This window comes from Amblyomma maculatum, chromosome 2, assembly GCF_055883805.1.
Source record: "Amblyomma maculatum isolate TAMU_Amacu chromosome 2, ASM5588380v1, whole genome shotgun sequence".
NCBI lineage: Eukaryota > Metazoa > Arthropoda > Arachnida > Ixodida > Ixodidae > Amblyomma > Amblyomma maculatum.
In genome coordinates, this window is record NC_139345.1 from 220,204,128 (window position 1) to 220,224,421 (window position 20,294).

At 46.1% G+C, this 20,294-nt stretch overlaps 1 protein-coding gene across 8 annotated transcripts in view; it reads left to right on the forward strand.

Annotated features, from left to right (window-relative positions):
- The window catches only part of LOC146201321 (uncharacterized), a 464,239-nt gene that overhangs the window by 323,409 nt on the left and 120,536 nt on the right, over positions 1 to 20,294 (forward strand). For all 8 annotated transcript variants that reach the window (XR_014705310.1, XR_014705311.1, XM_084595762.1 and 5 more), the window contains 3 exons: positions 3,658 to 3,813; positions 7,348 to 7,481; positions 19,639 to 19,909. Coding sequence is in view for 6 of the 8 variants with exons in the window: in XM_084595762.1 (XP_084451888.1) it covers positions 3,658 to 3,813; positions 7,348 to 7,481; positions 19,639 to 19,909 (561 nt within the window). In the remaining 2 variants the exon portion in view is untranslated. The remainder of the gene's footprint in view (positions 1 to 3,657; positions 3,814 to 7,347; positions 7,482 to 19,638; positions 19,910 to 20,294) is intronic.

The window sequence follows — 20,294 nt, forward strand, 5'->3', positions numbered from 1 at the left end:
ACGTTCTGAAGGTGATACACGGTATGGTGTCTGTCTAATCGGGTGTGCAGATCCAGTGTCGATCATGTGATGGGTGCGGGAAGGCGGAATCGGTGGTGGCTGATCTCGAGCAAAGTCGAACACGTCCGCATGTTTCATAAGAACCTCCATCAATATTCGGCGATCGTTGGTGGGTAGCGATTGATTTATCATGGACTGAAACTGGGAATCAGCATGATCTGGACGTCTAGTTGAACGAGCAACGCCATCACTGAACGCGGCGATACGCATAGAAAGGCGTTCTTCAAAGTCGGCGAGTTTCAAACCACGCGGCAATACGGCAGGTTCATCGGTATGGTTGACAGTCCAAAGCGTGGCACGGCCCTCGTTGACTCGAACAACGCTGCGGGGTACCAACACACTCTTTTTAGCACCGGAAAGGGAAGCGGGTTCCACCAGAGCGTCGAAGGCATTGGGAACCGTGCCCGAAGACACAACTGGGACGAAGATGGCGGACATCGCCGGAACGACGGTATCCTCGAAGACAGAAAACACTTGGACAGCCCGCGGCGAGTCGTCTATGAGGGCCGATCGAAGGCTGGGGCTTATTGATATCTCGCCACTGTTGAAGTCGAGAGTTGCGCCACACTGCTGTAAAAAGTCAACTCCTAGAATAACATCGTGCGTAGAGCGAGGGAGCACCGTAAATTCAGTTCTAAACTCGTGTCCAGCCATCGCTACATTTACATAACAAATACCAAGTGGAACCAATGATTCTCCCCCTACACCTCGAAATATGACAGTTCTATCCCAACCAAACATAATTTTGCGGCCGAGACGGTTCTTAAAATCTAAGCTCATCACGGAAACTGCAGCACCCGTATCCACTAAGGCCATAACACAAACACCATCCACTAACACTTCCAAGCGGTTCTTCAGCATAACGACCGGTAGAGGAATTGGCAATAGCGATGACCTGGCGACCGCACCTCCATCGGCCGCACACGCTAGTTTCCCGGTGGCGGAGAAGAACGGCGGGGAGAAGGCGATTGTCGGGAGCGGCGGGCAGGAGGTGTCAGGCTGCGATCAGAAACTGGCGAGTCGTTGCGTGGTGGTACGTAACGGTAGGAGCCCGAAGGAGGGGGATAGGTCAGGTCACGGACTTCTGGACTCACGGTAGAACGGCGATTCCACCATTGGCGCTGGTAGCGTGGTGGCGGGTTCCGGCGGCGGCAGAATCTGGATATGTGGCCAAGCATACCACAGCGGTAACAGACGGGTGGTTCACGAGCACGGTCCAAATAATAGTCCTCGGTAACAGGATCGAAGCGATCAACAAAGTCTAGCCACTGGGGTTGTTGCGGAGGAGGTGGCGCCCTGTAGTGGGTACGAGCTGGGGGAGCAGGGCCATATGACTCGTTTGGGTGGTTACGAACGGGAGGAGGAGCGGTAGAACGCCAAGAAGAGCGCTGGATGGGAGCTGCCTGCAGGGAGCAGCTATCACTGGGGATTGCACTGCGGTTCACATTTTGATGGCGGGAGAGCTCATCACGGACAATTTGGCGAATAATGTCGGCCAAATGCGGGGGCTCATGTGAATGCTCGTGAGAATCCACGCTTGCAACAGTGGTCACGTTGGGCAGACGGCCGAATTTCGGGGTTATGCGACGCAGCTTTAAAGTTTCGAACGTACGACAGTGCTTGATCACGGCCGTGGGAGAATCCAAGTTTTCTTTTGTAATTAAAAAGTTGTATACGTCCACCGCGATGCCCTTTAAGAGGTGGCCAACTCTGTCTTCGTCGGACATGCTCGGATCCACCGCTTTGCAGAGTTTTAGGACCTCTTCTATGTACATTGTGCATGTTTCACCAGGCCCTTGGGCTCGCTGGAATAAAGTCTGCTCAGCGCACTTCCGTTTTGCCGTGGTGTCCCCGAAACAATTACGAATCTCCTCTTCAAAACGCTCCCAGCTCGTTAAGGACGCTTCATGGTTCTCAAACCATGTCAGGGCTGTGGAGTCCAAGAAAAAAACAACATTTGCCAGCATTACAGTGGCATCCCAGCGATTGTACTTGCTCACCCGCTGGTAATTGGTGAGCCAGTCGTCCACGTCTTCGCCAGCCTTGCCAGAAAAGGTCCGCGGCTCACGGTAATGCTGCCATGCGGGTGCCGCTGGACCTGGCTGCCGTGCATCGCCGTCTTGAATCATTGTGGGTGTCAAAGGGGGGAGCCCAGCGAGTCGTCGGCTCGAACGAGGTAGAGAGGTATCCGTGGTGATCTTTCAGCACCTTCCACCACACTGTTAAGGTTTATTTACAGAATGGCTCTGCCTTAGCCTGGTGTGCTAGCCAACAGATGGTGAGCTTCCTCTTCTTCCACTTCTATCCCGGCGAGCCTCTTTTTGCACTTTATTCTCTTCTGTTCGCATGCCTAACAATATTATACTTGAATGTAATGGTATCCATCCGGAAGTGGATGCAGGCGCAATCACTGTTCCTGAAGGTCTGGGGTTTAGAGATAACAGTGGCCGGTTTAATAAACCGGCGGTGGAAACTAGCAAAAAACGACTGGAAGATTGGTGGCTTAAAAGCAAAGAAGTGACATAATGTTAGTATTCTAGGAACAAAAATTTAATAAATAGAATGATGATTTAGTTAACCATTCTAAATCAATAATTAAGATATAGGGAGAAAAATGAGCATGATAGCTACTGCTACCACCCCGTTTCAAAGGGGACGCTCCTATATTCCATCCTTCCCCCAGCCAGAACTACCGAGTGCAGAACTACATCTTTTGGCTAAAACTAATGCAAAGATAAATGTTCTACCGTAAACAATGTTCTAACATTCAATTTTGTGGCTATAAATTGCAAAAAGAGAGAGAAACAGCATGTCAGTGCGAAATTTATCCAATATAAGCGATGGCTCTTTTTCCTATTGGCTTAGCTTTGAGCAGCACAAATACCAATATTTTGCACTTAATAGGCACACTTTGAAAGGAAAAAACGTTTTGGTAATATTTATAGTTGTGCAATCACTTAAGGAAGTTTTTAGTGGCATTTTGGTAAACAGAAACCTTTTATTGGCGATGTCTGCTTTTGCGCCTTCGCTGCTATGGCTTTTGCGGTCTATGTATGCACTTTGAGATGATGATGATGATAAAAAAGAAACATTATAGTAACACCACTCCGTGCACCTGAGAAAAACCAACTGTCCTGCATCAAGTAGGGCACCGGCCCATGTGCCCATGGTGGCTGAAGTGCAGCGCCCTCAGCTTTCCCTCTAGTTAGTGTAAGAAACTCTATGCTCGCAAGCAAAAATCGTAACTTGTCTAAATGGTTTAAGGAACAATTCCCAGTTGATACCATTTGGATCCCAGTTGAATTCCAGTTGGATCTAACTGGAATTCAACTGGGAATTGTCTCTTAAACCATTTAGACCAGTTACTATTTTCGCCTGGGTTTCGGTGAAAACATTTCGGTGGCGCCGGTGTGCGGTAGCGACCGGAACTCTGAGATGATGCGCCACTCTTTCTAGTCCAACTTAGAAGATGAGACCCTCAAAGTAAAGCTCCAGAGTCCACCTGCTGCTTACGTTGTAGTATTTTACACTTGGCCAACAGAAAGGACAGTTGACAGAAGGCAAGTGTTGAGTTAGGATTTCTGTTTGTCTGTGCAGTAAGGGCAGAGGTGCGGCAACTTTCGGAAGTTCGTCGGGCGCGGGACGAGGAACGGGAGCAGCTGCAGAGTCTCGTGGAGGAACTGCGCAGGGATGTCACGCAAGCGGTCAGCGACAAAGAGGCCGCCCTACGAGATGTCGCAGATAGGTTCCGAGGTAGGTGATGACCACCTGCCTGCAAGTTCTCCCACTGAGTTTATTTGCACTTTGAAGCCACCTTGAAAAATTATCTGGAGGAAAACAAAGCACCATGAACCAGCTATTCCAGTCCCTTGCTGTGCAGTCTTGGCTGATGTGACTACAGATGCAGCAAGTGGTGCGGCCTATGAACAATGCACTCCTGCAGTTTTAAGGTGGCTTGTTGAGCTGTTAAGGTGAGCACTATATCTTCAGCTTGAGTTGAATCATTCCATGCAGTTTCCCTCTGCTTCCAGCGTAGAACTGCTAGTATATTCCGAGTGGGACAAATTAATGTTAAACTGACTAACTATGATTATAGACACAGGGTTCAGCCAAAGTAACCGAAAATGCAATGAGCTTTGTTTTCTGGGTTATGGGAAATGGCCACTTGCAGTTAAATTAACGTGAAAGTACTTGCAGTAGAACATAGGTGATACTAACCTGGTTAGATACAAAATTTGGGATGACAGGAATTTGCAAAATTCCCCAGCTAGTGTGCATTGTGTACAGTGCACACAATTGGTATGGATAAGCTGTATCACTGTCAATAGACCCATGCTGACTTTCAGGGAAGAAACTGTTTCCCTTTAGAATGAACTTATGTGCTTGAAAACAATGTGTTCCACGTGGAAGCACATTGCAAAGAAATTGGCCTGTAAATCTTCGTGCCAAGTTGGCGCCGGATTTGTGGATCATCTAAGTCTGGTAGGTTTAGGCAAGTAGTTTGAAATTGAGAGACTGAGTTAACTCAGGCATGCCGAGAAAAAAGGGTCGCTGAAAGTAGTCTGTCAACAAATGTGTCATTGAGCATTACTGTAAAAACTTGCATGTTAGATTTCCACCTCATATTAAATGCGGATCCGACAGGCCTTGTTCTTAATCAGTGCTATCAGCATCAAGCTTCCAGCAAGAGGAGGCTCTATTAAGTGATGGTGTGGACTGACTGTTTTGATGGTTTCGGTTTCACCATGCTGACCCCGCGACCAGGGTGCCCACGCGACCAGAAGCACACCTCGCACAGGGCCATTCTGCTGTGTCCTACAGCCGAATCGCTAATGCTTGACCCAGGGAGCATGTCGGCTGCACTTTCGAGAAATGCGGGAGATTGAACGCGTTTAGAGGTACCAGAAAAGATTTTATACAGAACGGGATTCTGGGCAGATGATATACGAACCGGACAACGATGATTGCAAAAACTCCGAATCTGAGAGTACTTCTGAGGCACATGCGCCAGTGTGCAGTGCTGGAGGTGAACAGGCGCTGCCGTCCTGCGCCCAAGCTGGAAGCGACCTACTGGTATCACAACAGCCGGAGGACCAATTGGCGGGGTGAATGTGAGGTGCTCCTTTCAGCATGCTGCAGGAAATTCTCCGATCGTGCGTGTCTGTGCAAGAAGGGAAGCGATACAGTAGCGCCACATGAAGGTTCGTAGCACCATAGACACTTAGCGCGGAATTGCACACTTAGTGCGGGATGACATTGGACGAGAAAGCGCGGAACGCGTATGATTGGTGGGGGCAACAGTGAAATGTATTGCAAATAAATATTTCTGCTAATATTTCTTTAAAAATTATGCCTCATAGTATTATATTTCAATCCGTATTATCATCATCAGCAACAGCAGCAGCCGAACTATACCCACTGTAGGGTGAAGGCCTCTCCCATATTCCTCCAATTAACCCGATCCTGTGGTAGCTAGCTGCGCCCACTTGACCTCTACATTTGATCCGCCCACCTATCTGCCACCCCCTGGTACGCTTTCCTTCCATCGGTATCCAATTTGTTACCCTAAGTGACCATTGGTTATCCTCTCTTCACACAACATGCCCTGCCCATAAGATTGTAACCATAAATTGTTTGCATTTGCTTGGCCATGAGTATATAGCAAAAGAGTAGTTCATCCTGGGCAGTTTATTTTCCTGCCTCATCATCTGAAGTTAAAGGGCACCACTTCATGATGAGATATTCCGGGGAAGACGTCTTCTGGACTGCGGGAGACTAAATTTTCCCAACATACCATACCAATGTGGCCAAGTCCTGTTCTGGTCGAGGGAGTGCATTGTTGGCTCTAGCCACCGAGATCAGGCCTGATTATGCAGTTAAGGAGAGACAGGGCTCTTGATGGGCCAAAATCATGAAAAAAAAAGTGGGTTTTTGAACATAGCGATATTACATTGTAGCGCAAAACAGACAAGACACACGAGAAGACCGAACAACACGTGTGTCTTGTCTGTTTTGCGCTACAATATCGCTATGTTCACGCACCAACAAGCCCAAAAAGCTACGCTTTTGGGGTTTTTGAAAATGACATTTTGGAAATAGCCCATTCCCTACATATCAACTATAATTTGTTCACTTCCTGGGTCACTAATTCACCTTCCTAAGGTGCAAAAGAGCTGAATAGATCTTATCTCTGTTCATTTCTTCTCATTTTTTCAAAACACAAATTTTTGATGGTTTTTTAGTTTACAAGGTGGATATCTTCGCATCTAAAGCTGATAAAGGAATAATTTTTATTTCAGCATGCTCCTGAGTGACTAAACTGTACAATATAGGGAACAGATTTCTCATTTTATTCTTGTTAAATTTTTTGCGCACTCTAATTTAAATGGCTCATAAATTACTTTTCTCAACATCAAAAGCCGACAAGCTGTTAAAGGACTAATATGTATATCCTTATTCAAGAAAATAGTTCCTACTTGTCCTTATAGCCACATGTCAATAATATTGTCCTTATAGCCACATGTCAATAATAGTTTTCCAATTAGGGGATATTTCTCTATTGTTTCTGCAAACAGAGCAGTGAAAATGTTGAATATTTTGAAAACTAATGTACGATTGCATATTTCTATATACTGATTACGAATACTGATTACATATTTGAAATCAGCATAAAAATAAACTGATCAAGACAGTCATTTTCATTGCATTTAGTTTAAAGTAAAGAAAAATGCTTCAAGTTCCCTGTTCCCTCGTAAACAAGGCCCAGTCGATTATAGAATTTTATCAGTGCAGAAAATTTTTTTTTTTCTTTTGGAGAATGTGCAGCATTGGTCCTCTAGCTCGTGCGGCAAATGCTACACCTCTTTTCTATCATGCTGACTACATTTGATTCTCATTTTATTCACTCAGTCTCTGTGGATCCACTGAGGCCAGTAAACCATTTTGGGTTGAACAGTGCAAGGAGGGACAAACAGTGAATAAAAAAAAAACACGCAGATGGTCACTGACTTGGAAAGTAACATTTTTGTTCATAAAAAGCACGCATTTATACCCAAGTCTTATGACTTAACAGTGCTTGCTTCCGAAGGTTTGAAGGGCGTTTGATATGGGTCTTGTTCTCATTGTTTTTTAAGCTTTTGTCATGTGGACTTGCACCGGGTTGCTGAGTCACATGACTTTTTGATATTTCTTCTTTGCCCGTCCTTATGCACGCAAAAAAAGAGCAGCTACCCAAGTAGCCTTACTGGGGGACAGGGCATGACACTGAGAGTGCTGCTGCTGCTGCAGAGGCAGAGGCCCTTCGTGCGGAGCTGGCAGCCGAGTGTGGCCGCCTCCGAGCCGAGCACCAGGAGCAGGAGCGCTCTCAGCGGGCTGAGGCTGAGGCCAAGCTGCAGCGAGAGGGCAGCTTCTGGAAAGCCAAGGTATGGCACGCCCCCTTCAACGTGGTTGAACTGCCACCGGAATTCAGTCATGATAGTCAGTACCTGCATGTGTCAACATAGTGCCTTTTGTGTATTTGCAATCCTAAAGTGCTGCTCTTGTGCCTGTTTGTGCTGTCATGTCTTCATCTCACACTGCAATAATGGTAGAATATTTTTTGCCGAAGTGCACACGCATGCATGCCTCTGTTGTGGAAGGTTGACTCTTTACAGAGGGCCATGGCTGGTGAGCCCTGGCTCATGTATTCCAGTTACACCAGATTGGGGCACCCCTGAAGCACCCTACAATTGGTGGTTACCAGGAGCTTTCTATTCTACCGTGCATTCAACAACGCAAGTGGGCTGGGTAGGCGGCATGTGGTTCAAATTTTCATTAGGTGTATTGATTTGGTTACCAATGGACAAAACTTTTAGTTGCACGAGGAGCTCCCTGAATGATGATGGGAGGCACCAACATCAGTGTTACCTGCAACTCGGCCAAAACCATGTTTAGACTGTGCAGATAGGTTGGCTCTCTTTAGTTGGTGGGCATGGCTGGGAAATGACGGCAGTTTTGCTCACTGCAACAAAAATATTTTGCTAGTAATTAGGTAGTCAAATTGATGGCTTGAGTCACTAAACTATATTCTTTGACAGCGATTGAATTATGTTAATTTCTTGACCACTGCTTATCCAATGACACTGGCCGCTTATTCATCCAGACCACTCTGATCATAGCCGAGCCATTTGGCACATTATGCTGTAATGCTTCAGTGGAGAAGGAAGAGTTATTTCATTTGAAACTATGCCCAACGGTCGGGGGATGTTAGCATTATCTCTACCCTCTTTTCTTTAGCTCTGTGGAATGGAATAACAGCAGAATTCATCTCACGCGTTGCTTCTTCCAGGGAGATTTGTTAATGCGAGAGTCCCATAGTTGACGTTGTGAAGATTGGCAGAATGCGTGGCATGTGGATCATTGGCTAGTGCGTCCAAGTCATAGAATGACATACACAAAATACTGATTGAGATTTTATGAAAAACATTATGCCACACAGGATGAGCAGGTACTAATCGAACAAGAGAGCATGCACTTGTGATGCACCATAGCAAATGCAACAAATGTGCAAGCCCAGGAAATCTTCTTTTGAAGTAAAAAGAATACAGGCAGGCTCATTCACAAGGTAACAGGATCTGGTGGGACAGCGCCCACCAGATTGAAGAAGGAAGTGACTTGTGCGGGGGGAGGAAGAAGAGAAAATAGACTCAAGTTACCGTATTTACTCGCATAATGCTTGCACTTTTTTTCGCGTAAAATTGATATTAAGTTGGGAGGTGCGATAATTATGCGGGGAAAATTTTCGAGCGAATGTTTTGGAATGCTAAAAGCAAATTTAAATCGGTGTGAATCGGGATTCTTAGGCCAGCTATTGTAAATATAACCAAAACATTACTTTCAAGCAGAACTTACCCTTGTTATAAAAGTACAGGGTCGTCAAAAGCACAAATTGCTTAAGCAGTTGATTTACCGCACACAGCCTCATCACACCCCGCGTTTCGTGGTATAATGCTCACAGCAGACGATACAGTTCTACTCTTGATCAGAGACTTGACCCGAGTCCATGTCAATCGCCATCTCCAGAGCATACTACGCACAACTCGTTGATGCCAAAGTCCCTGCTGGCAGCGCGGTTGCTATGCTGTAGCATGTACTCGAAAGCTTTCAGCTTAATTAAAAGCAGCTGTATAACTTTCGTACGGCCCCATCGCGGTGCGGCACCAAGAACAGGATAGACGGTGGAACAAACCAAGGAACATGGATGGAATGAAGGAACAATGACAATGAGACGCGGAGAAACCTCGCAAAATGGCGACGACTACGAGCATCATGGAGGTAAAAAAAAAAAGAAAGAAAAAGATGACCATGCAATCGCCGCCTGGTAGTGCGTGCACACAACGAGGCCAGCTAGGTTCAGTAGCGCTCCAAAGATGGCGCTTGTTACTACGAGCAGACGACTCTCGCGGTGGTAATATTGGTGGTGCGATGATTGTGCGAGGAAAAAAAATTACAATTTTTGCGAACATTATGCTAGGAAATACATCCCTCCTTGTTATGGTTGCAGCATGGTTCCTCCTCTGTGGGTCACACCACAGGGACAGGTGGATAAAAGGGGACTCTGTTGTGCTCCACCGGTGACTGCACTGAGCTCAGGGCCCACCAATGGGGCTGCTTTTATTCCTGCCATCTTGGCTGCCCTTTTACCCTTTCGGAGGCCAGTCTTCGTTTATATGTACAGTTAAACCGCGATATACCAAAGTCGTAAAAATTGGCAGTTTGCTTCATTATAATGAAATTTCGTTGTATCGAAATTCTGTGCCTAGCATGCAAAAACATTACCTAAGCACTTGCCAGTTGTAAGGACATCGTTTCTATTTCCTCTGAAAGTAATCTGTGACCTTCTTTTGTGTCAGCTTAGCTTAGCCCACAAGGATTTCATCACTTCTTGCTGGCCTGTTAAACTCACATAGCACCGCAGCACGTCTATTGTGTCAAACACTTCACGGTTACTTGGGGCTTCACCGTCTTCGGCGTCAGTGTCACTGCCTGGGTCCTCCTGCCAAGGACGCAGGCAGTGACGCTGACCCAGGCAGTGACAAGTGAAGGAGAGTTGTAGAGGAGAAGCGACGAATAGAGAGCAGAAAGCAGCGTACAAACAGCTGCTGCGGCAATGCACGTGGGAAGCCAAAGGGAAGGAGAGTTGGAATCTGCTAACCGAGTGGCAAGCAGCGCACAAACGACGCCTGCAGAAGCGGCGGCTGCGCGAGAGCCGTGTGAGAAAGGGATACAGACAGGTGCCCATGCTGACGCATCAGCCTTCGCAGGCACGGGGAAGAGTTTCTTTGGATTGCAGCAAAGGAGTGAGCGGAGCAGGAAAGGGGGAGAGGGATACGGAGCCGCTGCTTTCCTCCATTTGTGACGAAGCAAAAAGACAGAGGGAGAGAGAAAAAAAACCGGAAGGCGGTGGCGCGGATACTCAAGCGGCTTATCGCTTCACTCTTGCTTGTAAGGAGTGAATGCCGTGCGCCCCGGGAGGCCCGTCGCATGAGTTACCCAAGTCTCGCGTGCTGGCAATGCTTTCCCTTTGGCGGCGTCTCCTCTGCGAAATTTTTGTCCTTCCGGGTAGAATTTGTTTGTCTGAAGATTTCGTTGTAATGAAATTGCGGAAACATTTACTTCGTTATATCGAGGTAAAATATACATGGTTTCGAATGGGCATTATGTGATGTATTCCCTGTAACTTCATTAGATTGAGGATTTCCTTATACTGAAGTTTGTTATACCGAGGTTTAACTGTATGTTATTTTTGTGTCTAAATAGTGCATTCAGTTTTCCAGCACGTGGTAATACAAGTGGCTAAATGTTTTCCAGAGACGTGCAGAGTTTCATACAAGGTATCATAATTTGTGGAAACAGCAACACAGAAATGCCCAGTGCACACCCGACGGTCTGTGGAAATAATTTTTATCTTGAATGGGTGCATAACTGCCGAGATTCCAAAAAAAAAAAAGCATCTTTCTTATCACAGGTTGAAAAATATCTATGCACCAAAATGGTGGATGATGTGCTATGTCACTTGCTGCTTTGTGAAGTGGCCTATCATCATCATAAGCCAGACTGTACCCACTGCAAGGCAAAGGCTTCTCCTTATTCCTCCAATTAGCCCGGCCCTGTGCTACCTACATCCATTTGACCCGTGCGGATTTCCTAACTTCATCCACCCACCTAAATTTCTGCTGCCCCCTGGTATTTTTCCTTCCCTTGGAATCCAATTTTTTACCCTTAGCAGCCATCGGTTATCCTCTCTTCGCACTACATGTCCTGCCCATGCTCATTTTTTCTTGATTTCACATCACATCACATCACTTTATTTTCCTTAAAGACCCCTTGCGGGGTGTTACATAAGGGGTGGGTTTTTATGAAGTACAGGTGTTCAAAGCAGTCATGAATGTTCCTGGGCAGGTGATGGCAGCGATATCGTGGGGAAGGCCGTTCCAGTCAGCTGCTACTCGGCAAAAAAATGAATTAGAGAAAACAGTGGTACGGGCACGTGGGCGCAAAACTTGAAGAGGGTGACTGATGCGATGGGATCTGCGCGTTGGGGGTGCGCAGATGTAGGGTTCTTGTCTGAGTGGCGAATAAAAAAACTTGTGAAATAAGACGAGACTGGCAGTGCGACGGCGAGCAGAAAGGTTAGGTAGACCTGATTGCAATTTTAGAGATGATATGCTAACGTCGTATGAATACGAGGAATGAATGAATCTGGTGGCCCTGTTCTGCACAGCTTCGAGGGCGTTTGTTAGATATGCTTGGTGAGGGTTCCAGATGGCCGATGCGAATTCCAGTTTAGTTCTGATGAGTGAAATGTATGCTTGTAGTCTTACATGTTGAGAGGCATCCCGCAGGTGACGTTTCAAGTAGCCAAGTGTTTTATTAGCTGATGATATCAGGTTAGTCACATGCAGACGCCAGGATAAATCGTTAGAAATGGTGATACCTAAGTATTTGTACGACTGGACGAGGTCGACAGAGGAGTTAGAAATTGTGTACTGGAAAACAAAAGGATTTCGGCGGCGGTGAAAAGACATATACTTACATTTGTTAGGGTTGAGTGTCATCAGCTGCTGCAAACACCAGTTTTGCACATGGTTTAGGTCAGCCTGTAGGGATTCTTGGTCAGAAGGGTTAGTGACTGAACGATAAATAACGCAGTCATCAGCAAACAGACGGATATGACAAGATACATGCTGGGGTAGGTCGTTAATGTAAATAAGGAATAACAAAGGACCGAGAACGGAACCCTGCGGGACGCCGGAGGTTACTGGAAGCGGGTGGGAGGGCTGATTATTAATGAAGACAGACTGAGAACGATGCGTGAGGAATTCTTTAATCCACGCGATGATGTTTGGATCTAGGTTCAGCTGAGAGAGTTTGAGAAGCAAGCGTTGATGAGGTACTTTATCGAAAGCCTTAGCGAAGTCTAGGAATATGGCATCAGTTTGTAGGTTAGTGTCAAGGTTGGCGTGAATGTCATGAAGAAAAATGGCTAGCTGAGTTTCGCAGGAAAATCCTTTCCGAAATCCATGCTGGGACGGATGGAAGAAGTGATTGGAATCTAGGAATCGTATGATTTGGCTGTAAATGACATGTTCCATTAATTTGCACGGTACACTTGTTAATGAAATAGGGCGATAATTAAGAGGTGAATCAGTAGTACCAGTTTTGTGGATGGGAACGACCTTCCCCACTTTCCAGTCGTCAGGAATGGCTCCTTCAGACAATGATTGCGTAAACAGTGCACAAAGGATACTGGAGCAAGCTAGTTTAGCGTTCTTTAAAATTTTTGAGTTTATATCATCTATGCCGGTAGCGGATGAGTTCTTTATTTTATCAATTATGCATGAAATTCCGCTGCTGTTGAAAGTTATGGGTTCCATGGCTGTGGTGATAACAAGTGGTAATGTAGAACAGGGCAATTCGGGTTCGTCAGTAAAAACGGACGAAAAAGCAGTGTTAAACGCGTTTGCACATTCGGTATCAGTCATTGTAACACCGGCATTGTTAGTGAGGGTGATAGCGCGCGCTTCTTTTGGGTTTATAACTTTCCAAAATTTTTTGGGGTTATCGACTATCATTTTTGGTAGGTCGACTTCGTAGAAGGAGCGCTTAGCTTTAACAATCGCGGCCAAGTACAAGTGTTCAACTTCATATTTTACCCACGCATTTGGGCTTCCTTGTCGCTTCGCTGTACGAAATGCGCGTTTTTTCTTATTTTCGAGTCTTTTTAGTGTTTTGGTGAACCACGGCTTCTGATTACGCTTCCTAAAACTGCACGTCGGGATATACTTATTGGTTACGTCAGCTATTTTATGTTTGAAGAGTGTCCAGTTTTCATTTACACTTCTGCTGTGAAAGGATGTTTCAAACATTGACAAGAAGTTATTTAATTCATTGCTGATTGCTTCGTAGTTTCCCTTGTCGTAGAGCATAATAGTTTTCCGGGAAGGTTCTTTTAACACAGGTGTAAAGCTGAAAGTGGCATGGATTACTTTATGGTCGCTGATTTCGCGGAGGTACGTAAGGGATTCTAAGCTATCTGGATGAGTGGTCAGAATGAGGTCTAGAGTGTTAGCTGCTTCTCCTGCGAAACGTGTTGGTTCAGATATTAATTGGGTCAAATTAAAATTAAGACAGACATCAAGGAATTCTCTCGACTCTTCCTGACTGACCATGGGCTGAGGTTGACTATTCCAGTCGATATTGGGGTAGTTGAAATCCCCAAATAGGAGGATATGTGCCTTAGGGTGCTTTGAAACCAGTTGATTTAGGATGTTGTGAAGCTTGCGAGGAAAGTCGGGACTACTTCGAGGTGGTCTATAGCACACCCCAATTAGAAGTGTCAGGGGTGAAGTACGGCACATGAGCCATATTATTTCCAAGTCCGAGCAGACATTGATGACGGAGCATGATAACTGTTCGTTGACGGCAATTAGAACTCCCCCTCCGCGGGCTTCTTTCCTATCGGCGCGAAAAAGACGAAAATTTGACAAATCAAACAAGATCTCTGAGTCATTTATATCGCTGTTCAACCACGTTTCGGTTAATTCAAGTAGATCGCTGCCTGATGATGAAATAAGGTTTGACACGATATCGCGTTTCGGCAAGAAGCTGCGGATGTTAGTAAAGATAACCGATAGGGAAAAGTTGGCACGAGGAGTAGGTGGGGAATAATGTGGTGGCCGGCAGGGGTGAGTTGATTGTTAAGATATTTCTTTAACAGATTCAGAACTTTCATCGAAAATGTAACGTTTTGGGCCGATATGCAGAGTTTTAAACCGCAAGGAATAAGACACAGACTTTGCCTTAGCGAAAGCTATAAGCTGTTTTCGGCATTTCTGGACGCGGCGCGAAAAATCTTCACCTACGCTGTAGCCTGTATCTTTGAACTTTGGACCTTTGGAAAGAACTGATTCTTTTGTTTTGAAGGATGTAAATTTGACGATAATCGGGCGTTGCCGATCCTGAGAGTGTCTTCCGAGGCGGTGAGCACGTTCAATTTCGATTGGGCTTAACTGGACATCAAGGTATTGAGAGCAGTGGTGAGTGATTATCTCTTCGGATTGCGAATAGGTTTCAGAGGGGTTGGTATCAGGTAACCCTTATCCCTAACTGCTTCCATTCCAAGTCTCTGAATACTTCCTCTAAGCAAGCTGTGAATAGTACTGGGGAGATAGTGTCTCTTTGCCTAATGCTTTTCTTGATGGGAGTTTTGTTACTTTCTTCATGCAGAACTATGGTTGCTGTGCAGCCACTATATATATTTTCCAGCACTTTCACGTATGGCTCGTCTACCCCTTGATTTCGCAATGCCTGCATCACCGGGGTTGAAATCCCGGTGCCGCGTAATTCTCCACTGGATTAAAAAAAACAAACTTTTTGTCGATGGAATTGCATAAACAAGTTTGGGGTGCGACCTGATGCCGGTGAACACCTCCAGCAGCGCACTCCCTCACCAGAACAGGAGTTGGCCACCCTGGTGCAGTAATTGGCCGCAACCTCCTATGATAAGCTCCATAAAACCCCGGCCCTCAGTCACCAGCGGCTGCGGAACAACTGACCACGGCGGCGGTCAGACCTGTGACGCAGCAGGGGGTGCTAAGAACTTCTGGCTCTGCTGGACAGGGCGCCATTGGAAACTGACCCTGGCAACGTTTAATGCTAGAACCCTAGCTAGTGAAGCTAGTTTAGCAGTGCTGTTAGAAGAACTAGAGGGTATGAAATGGGATGTCATAAGGCTTAGTGATGTTAGGAGGCCGAATGAGGCATATACTGTACTGAAGGATGGGCATGTGCTGTGTTATCGAGGCTTAGCAGAGAGGTGAGAATTAGGAGTAGGTTTTCTTGTCAATAAGTATATAGCGGGTAATATAGATGAATTTATAGTATTAATGAGAGGGTGGCAGGCATCGTAATTAGGCTTAATACGTGGTATAAACTGAAGGTTGTACAGGCCTATGCACCTACATGTAGTTGTGGTGACCAGGCAGTTGAAAGCTTCTATGAAGATGTAGAATTGGCAATGCAAAAATAAAGACGCAGTATACTGTACTAATGGGGGACTTCAATGCCAAGGTAGGGAAAAAGCAGGCGGGAGACCAGGCAGAAGGTGACTATGGCATTGGCTCTAGGAATAGCAGGGGGGAGTTACTAGTTGAGTTTGCAGAGCCTAATAAGTTAAGAATCGTGATTACCTTCTTCAGCAAACGGAAGAACCGGAAATTGACATGGAAAAGTCCTAACGGAGAGACTAAAAATGAAATTGACTTCATACTGTGTTCAACCCCCGCCATACATCTTGCATAAGCAAGATGTAGAGGTAATCGGGACTGTGCGATGCAGTGACCACCGGATGGCGAGGTCCCGAATTAGCCTAAATCTGAAGAAGGAACGCAACAGATTAGTAAGAATGAAACCCATCAACGAATTAGCGGTGAGGGGGAGGGCAGAAGAGTTCAGGATCTCGCTACAGAATAGATATTCAGTTCTAACCGAGGATGGCGACATTACCCAAGAAGCAATGAACAATAACTTCAGAGACATCATTACTGAGTGCGCTGCAGAAGTAGGCGGTAGGATAGTTAGAGAGGATACCGGTAAGCGGTCTAAGGAGACGGAAGATTTGATTAAGAAACGCCAGTGTATGAAAGCTTCCAATCGAACAGACCAGATAGAATTGGTCGAGATATCAAAGCTAATCAATAAGCGCAAGGTGGCCGATATAAGGAAGTATAACATGGAGAAAATTGAGCATGCTATAAAAAACAGCGAAGCCTTAAAATGGTAAAGAAGAAATTGGGCATAGGCAAAAATCAGATGTATGCGCTAAGGGTCAGGGCGGGCAACGTCATTACGAATATGGACAAGATAGTCAAAGTAGCCGAGGAGTTCTATACAGATCTCTACAGTAGCCAAAGTAGTCAGGACCGTAATGATATTGGCGGTAGGGAAAAACAGTCAGACGTTCAGGTAGTCATTGCGAAATTGGGGTGTAGACGAGCTGTATGTGAAAGTACTGGAAGATATAATATAGTGGCTGCACAGCAACCATAGTTCTGCATAAAGAAAGTAACAAAATTCCTATAAAGAAAGGGGTTAGGCAAGGAGACACAATCTCCCCAGTACTATTCACTGCTTGTTTAGAGGAAGTATTCAGAGACTTGGAATGGGAGCAGTTAGGGATAAGGGTAGATGGAGAATACCTCAGTAATCTGCGATTTGCTGATGACATTGCCTTGCTAAGCAACTCGGGGGATGAACTGCAAATAATGATTGATGACCTAGACAGGAAAAGTAGAAAGGTAGGCTTGAAAATCAATATGCAGAAGACTAAGGTAATGTTCAACAGCCTTGGGAAAATTGTCTTAGAGAATAATAACCAGCTAAGAGATGAAGACGAAGAAAGACGATGTACACACGAAAATACGAGGCTCGGGAAGGAACAGCAGTTTACGTTAGGTAGCGAAGCACTGGAAGTAGTAGGCGAATATGTCTACTTAGGACAGGTAGTAACCGCAGATCGGGACCATGAAAAAGAAATAACAAGAAGAATAAGATTGGGATGGAGCGCATTTGGAAAGCACTCACAGATTATGACTAGCAGCTTACCGGTATCGCTCAAGAGGAAAGTATACAACAGTTGCATCTTACCTGTACTCACCTATGGGGCTGAAATGTGGAGGCTAACCAAGAGGGTTCTACTTAAGTTGAGGACAACGCAGAGGGCTATGGAACGAAAAATGGTAGGGGTAACATTAAGAGATAGAAAGCGTGCAGAATGGGTCAGAGAAATAACTCAAGTTACCGACATTTGGAAATTAAGGAGAAGAAATGGGCATGGACGGGGCACGTAGTGCGAAGAGAGGATAGCCGATGGTCGCTTAGGGTAACAAGCTGGATTCCAAGGGAAGGAAAACGTAGCAGGGGGTGGCAGAAGGTGGCAGAAGGTTAGGTGGGCGGATGAGGTTAAGAAGTTCGCAGGGGTCAAGTGGATGCAGCTAGCACAGAACCGGGTTAATTGGAGAAATATGGGAGAGGCGTTCGCCCTGCAGTGGGTGTAGTCAGGCTGATGATGATGTTGATTCTGCAGTGCGGTTTAATTTCAAGCTGGCACACAACAAGCATATTATTCATGCAGATTAATAATTTTATTTATTTATTTATTTATTTATTTTTTTTTTGTGCTAACCACCCGCCCCCCCACCACAAGTTGAGGCGCGGTATATAACTTTGACGCCAGCGCATGGCTGAGCTGCCACAATAGAAGAACCAATACTCATGTGAGTTGGGTACTCAATAAAATATACGGAAGCACTATGTGAGAGTAGTATGCGACAAAAAGCTGGAATAATTGCGCTGGCAGCGGCCAGTGCGAAAGCGATCGGCGAGCTGAGCTACAGTTGAGGTCCATTCTGACACTAGAGCGGTTGACCGTTCACGTCTTCGTGATGTCGCTGTAGGTTCTGCGCTTCGTGTGCACGATAAAATTGCTTAACACTGTCATGTCCGCAATTACGAACTCAGTACTGACATCTCATTCTGCGCTGACGCAGAGGTGAAACTCACTTGGGTCGCGCGGACTTTCCTGACAGAACAGCAGTGCGCTGGCTCCGCTGCAGTAGTATGTGGTGGTGGTGTCAACTCAAAGTGTATCGTGATCCGGGATGAAATTCGTGCTGTAATTCGAACCCGCGGTGTCATCATCGGGCAGTGTAGTTGATGCTCCCTGCACATCTACGTCTGGCACCGGCTGTAACTCAGCTCCCGACGATAGACTTGTGGCCGGCGTCTTCTGATTTTTGTTCCGTGCCCGCTTACAGCTTCTAAAGGCTCGTTGCGTGCACGGTTGCAATCTACTGTTTTCTGATCACAAGGAAAAACTGTGCAGAAAGTGGTGTATCGAGAAATACGAGCGCAAACGGAGACGCGCATGAAGCGGCAGCCATGGCGGCGAACGCAAAACAGGAAGGAAAAGAAAATGACGCGCCGATCACGACAACCAATGGGAGATTCGGAACGGCGCGCTAACGCGCCACATGAGAGCTAATCGTAAACGGTCTTCGGAAAACTAACGTGCTCAGCCAGTCCGCTTGAGCGAAGCTAGGCCATTTTGAGATAATGCAAATTGTGCACATAAAAAAAACAGCTTTAAACCAAGCCCAAGATGGTGGTGATCGGTTGGCTGCAACATTGCGGTGCGCGCGGGAATTTCGAACAAAATTTCTCTTTTCGAGGGGCATTTCGTGGCTGCCGTGACGTTCTGAAAGTGATTTTATCGCATTTCCTGATCGAATTTAGCGTTAATAATTTGAGTGCAGGTGCTCGAAAGGATAAGAATTCCGAAAATGTGTTTGTCTCAAAATCAATTTTTCAACATTTTTTACCTTTCTAAGACTCACGGCGCCCTTTGATTAACTCTACGGCTGTTATCTTTTATTTTTTTCGCTACTGCATGTCTTCAACTAATTTTATTTTCCAGCTGATTGCGCATTTATCAACAATCTGAAAGTTTGCAACTTAAACGCAGTTTCCTTTAATGGCCGTGGGCGTTGCCACTATTAGACACTTAGGCACAGCCGGTCTCGAGGGAGAGCGTGCTACCCTTGACACCGGCCGTGACCTAGAGTGCCTCGAATCGAGGCACCCTATCCAATCAAAACCGCCGTTTCTTTATACATGGGGCCTATAAGAAATTTCGCAACTGGTAGTATCAAAGAGTTCTGCTGTGGCTGGCATCAGTGCGCTTTTAATTTTCAGTAAACTTGCAGCGTTCTTAACGGCCATTAACACTAACAACAGCCTTTCACTTTTGTAAACTGCGGAATATGAATAATAAAACAGCTTTTTGTTGGGAATTATTTGCCTATGCTCATTATCATCAGCAGCTACATTTTTGAGCCTCTTCACTCGTCATGAAATTTGACCTGAAGTAATCAGGGAAAACCTGGAAAAGTCAGGGATTTTGAAAAAAGTGGTTTGTTGGACACGTCGTGGTAGAGGGTGGCTGTTATCGAGCTCCTTGGATGCGCCACCTGTTGTGTGCAGGTGTCTCTGTGTGAGTCGGAGCTGCGCTCATGCCGTGCCGAGGTGTCCCAGCTGCAGAGTCAGCTGCAGGAGGCTCGTGTGCAGCTGTCCCAGGAGCAGGCCGCCCACCGGGCCCAGGTGGGGCGGGAGGCCCTGCAACGCAACCAGGACCAGGCCCAGTGGCAGCGGCGCCTGCTGCACGAAGGCCAGGGGCTGCACCAGGCACGATTGGCACTGGGCGCCGCCCAGGGGAAGGCAGCCGCCCTCGAGGCCCACCTCGACGCACTGGCCGGTGAGATTAGCAGAAGTGCCCCTTGCAAGGGCACAACTTGCAGTTGGATATATTGAATGTTCTCCTGAATGGGATTTTACTTTTGCGTGGGATTTTCAAGGGGGTATTCTGAGAATATCCAGGATGAATATATCTGAGATTGACTGTGTGGCCCCTTCAGGCACTGCCATGTAGTATGCACTCTGATTAACCATATGCCGAACCATTTCAAAGCAGGCATGAACAATGACCACAAAAAGAAATCCTCTTTAAAGGATGCCCCTGCGTTCTATGGAGGTCTGGTACGAATGTGCAGTGCCTTTTGTTTGTTTTGCTAGGATGATTGCTTTAATGTATTAAAGTTTAATGACTTTTTATATATATATATATATATATATATATATAT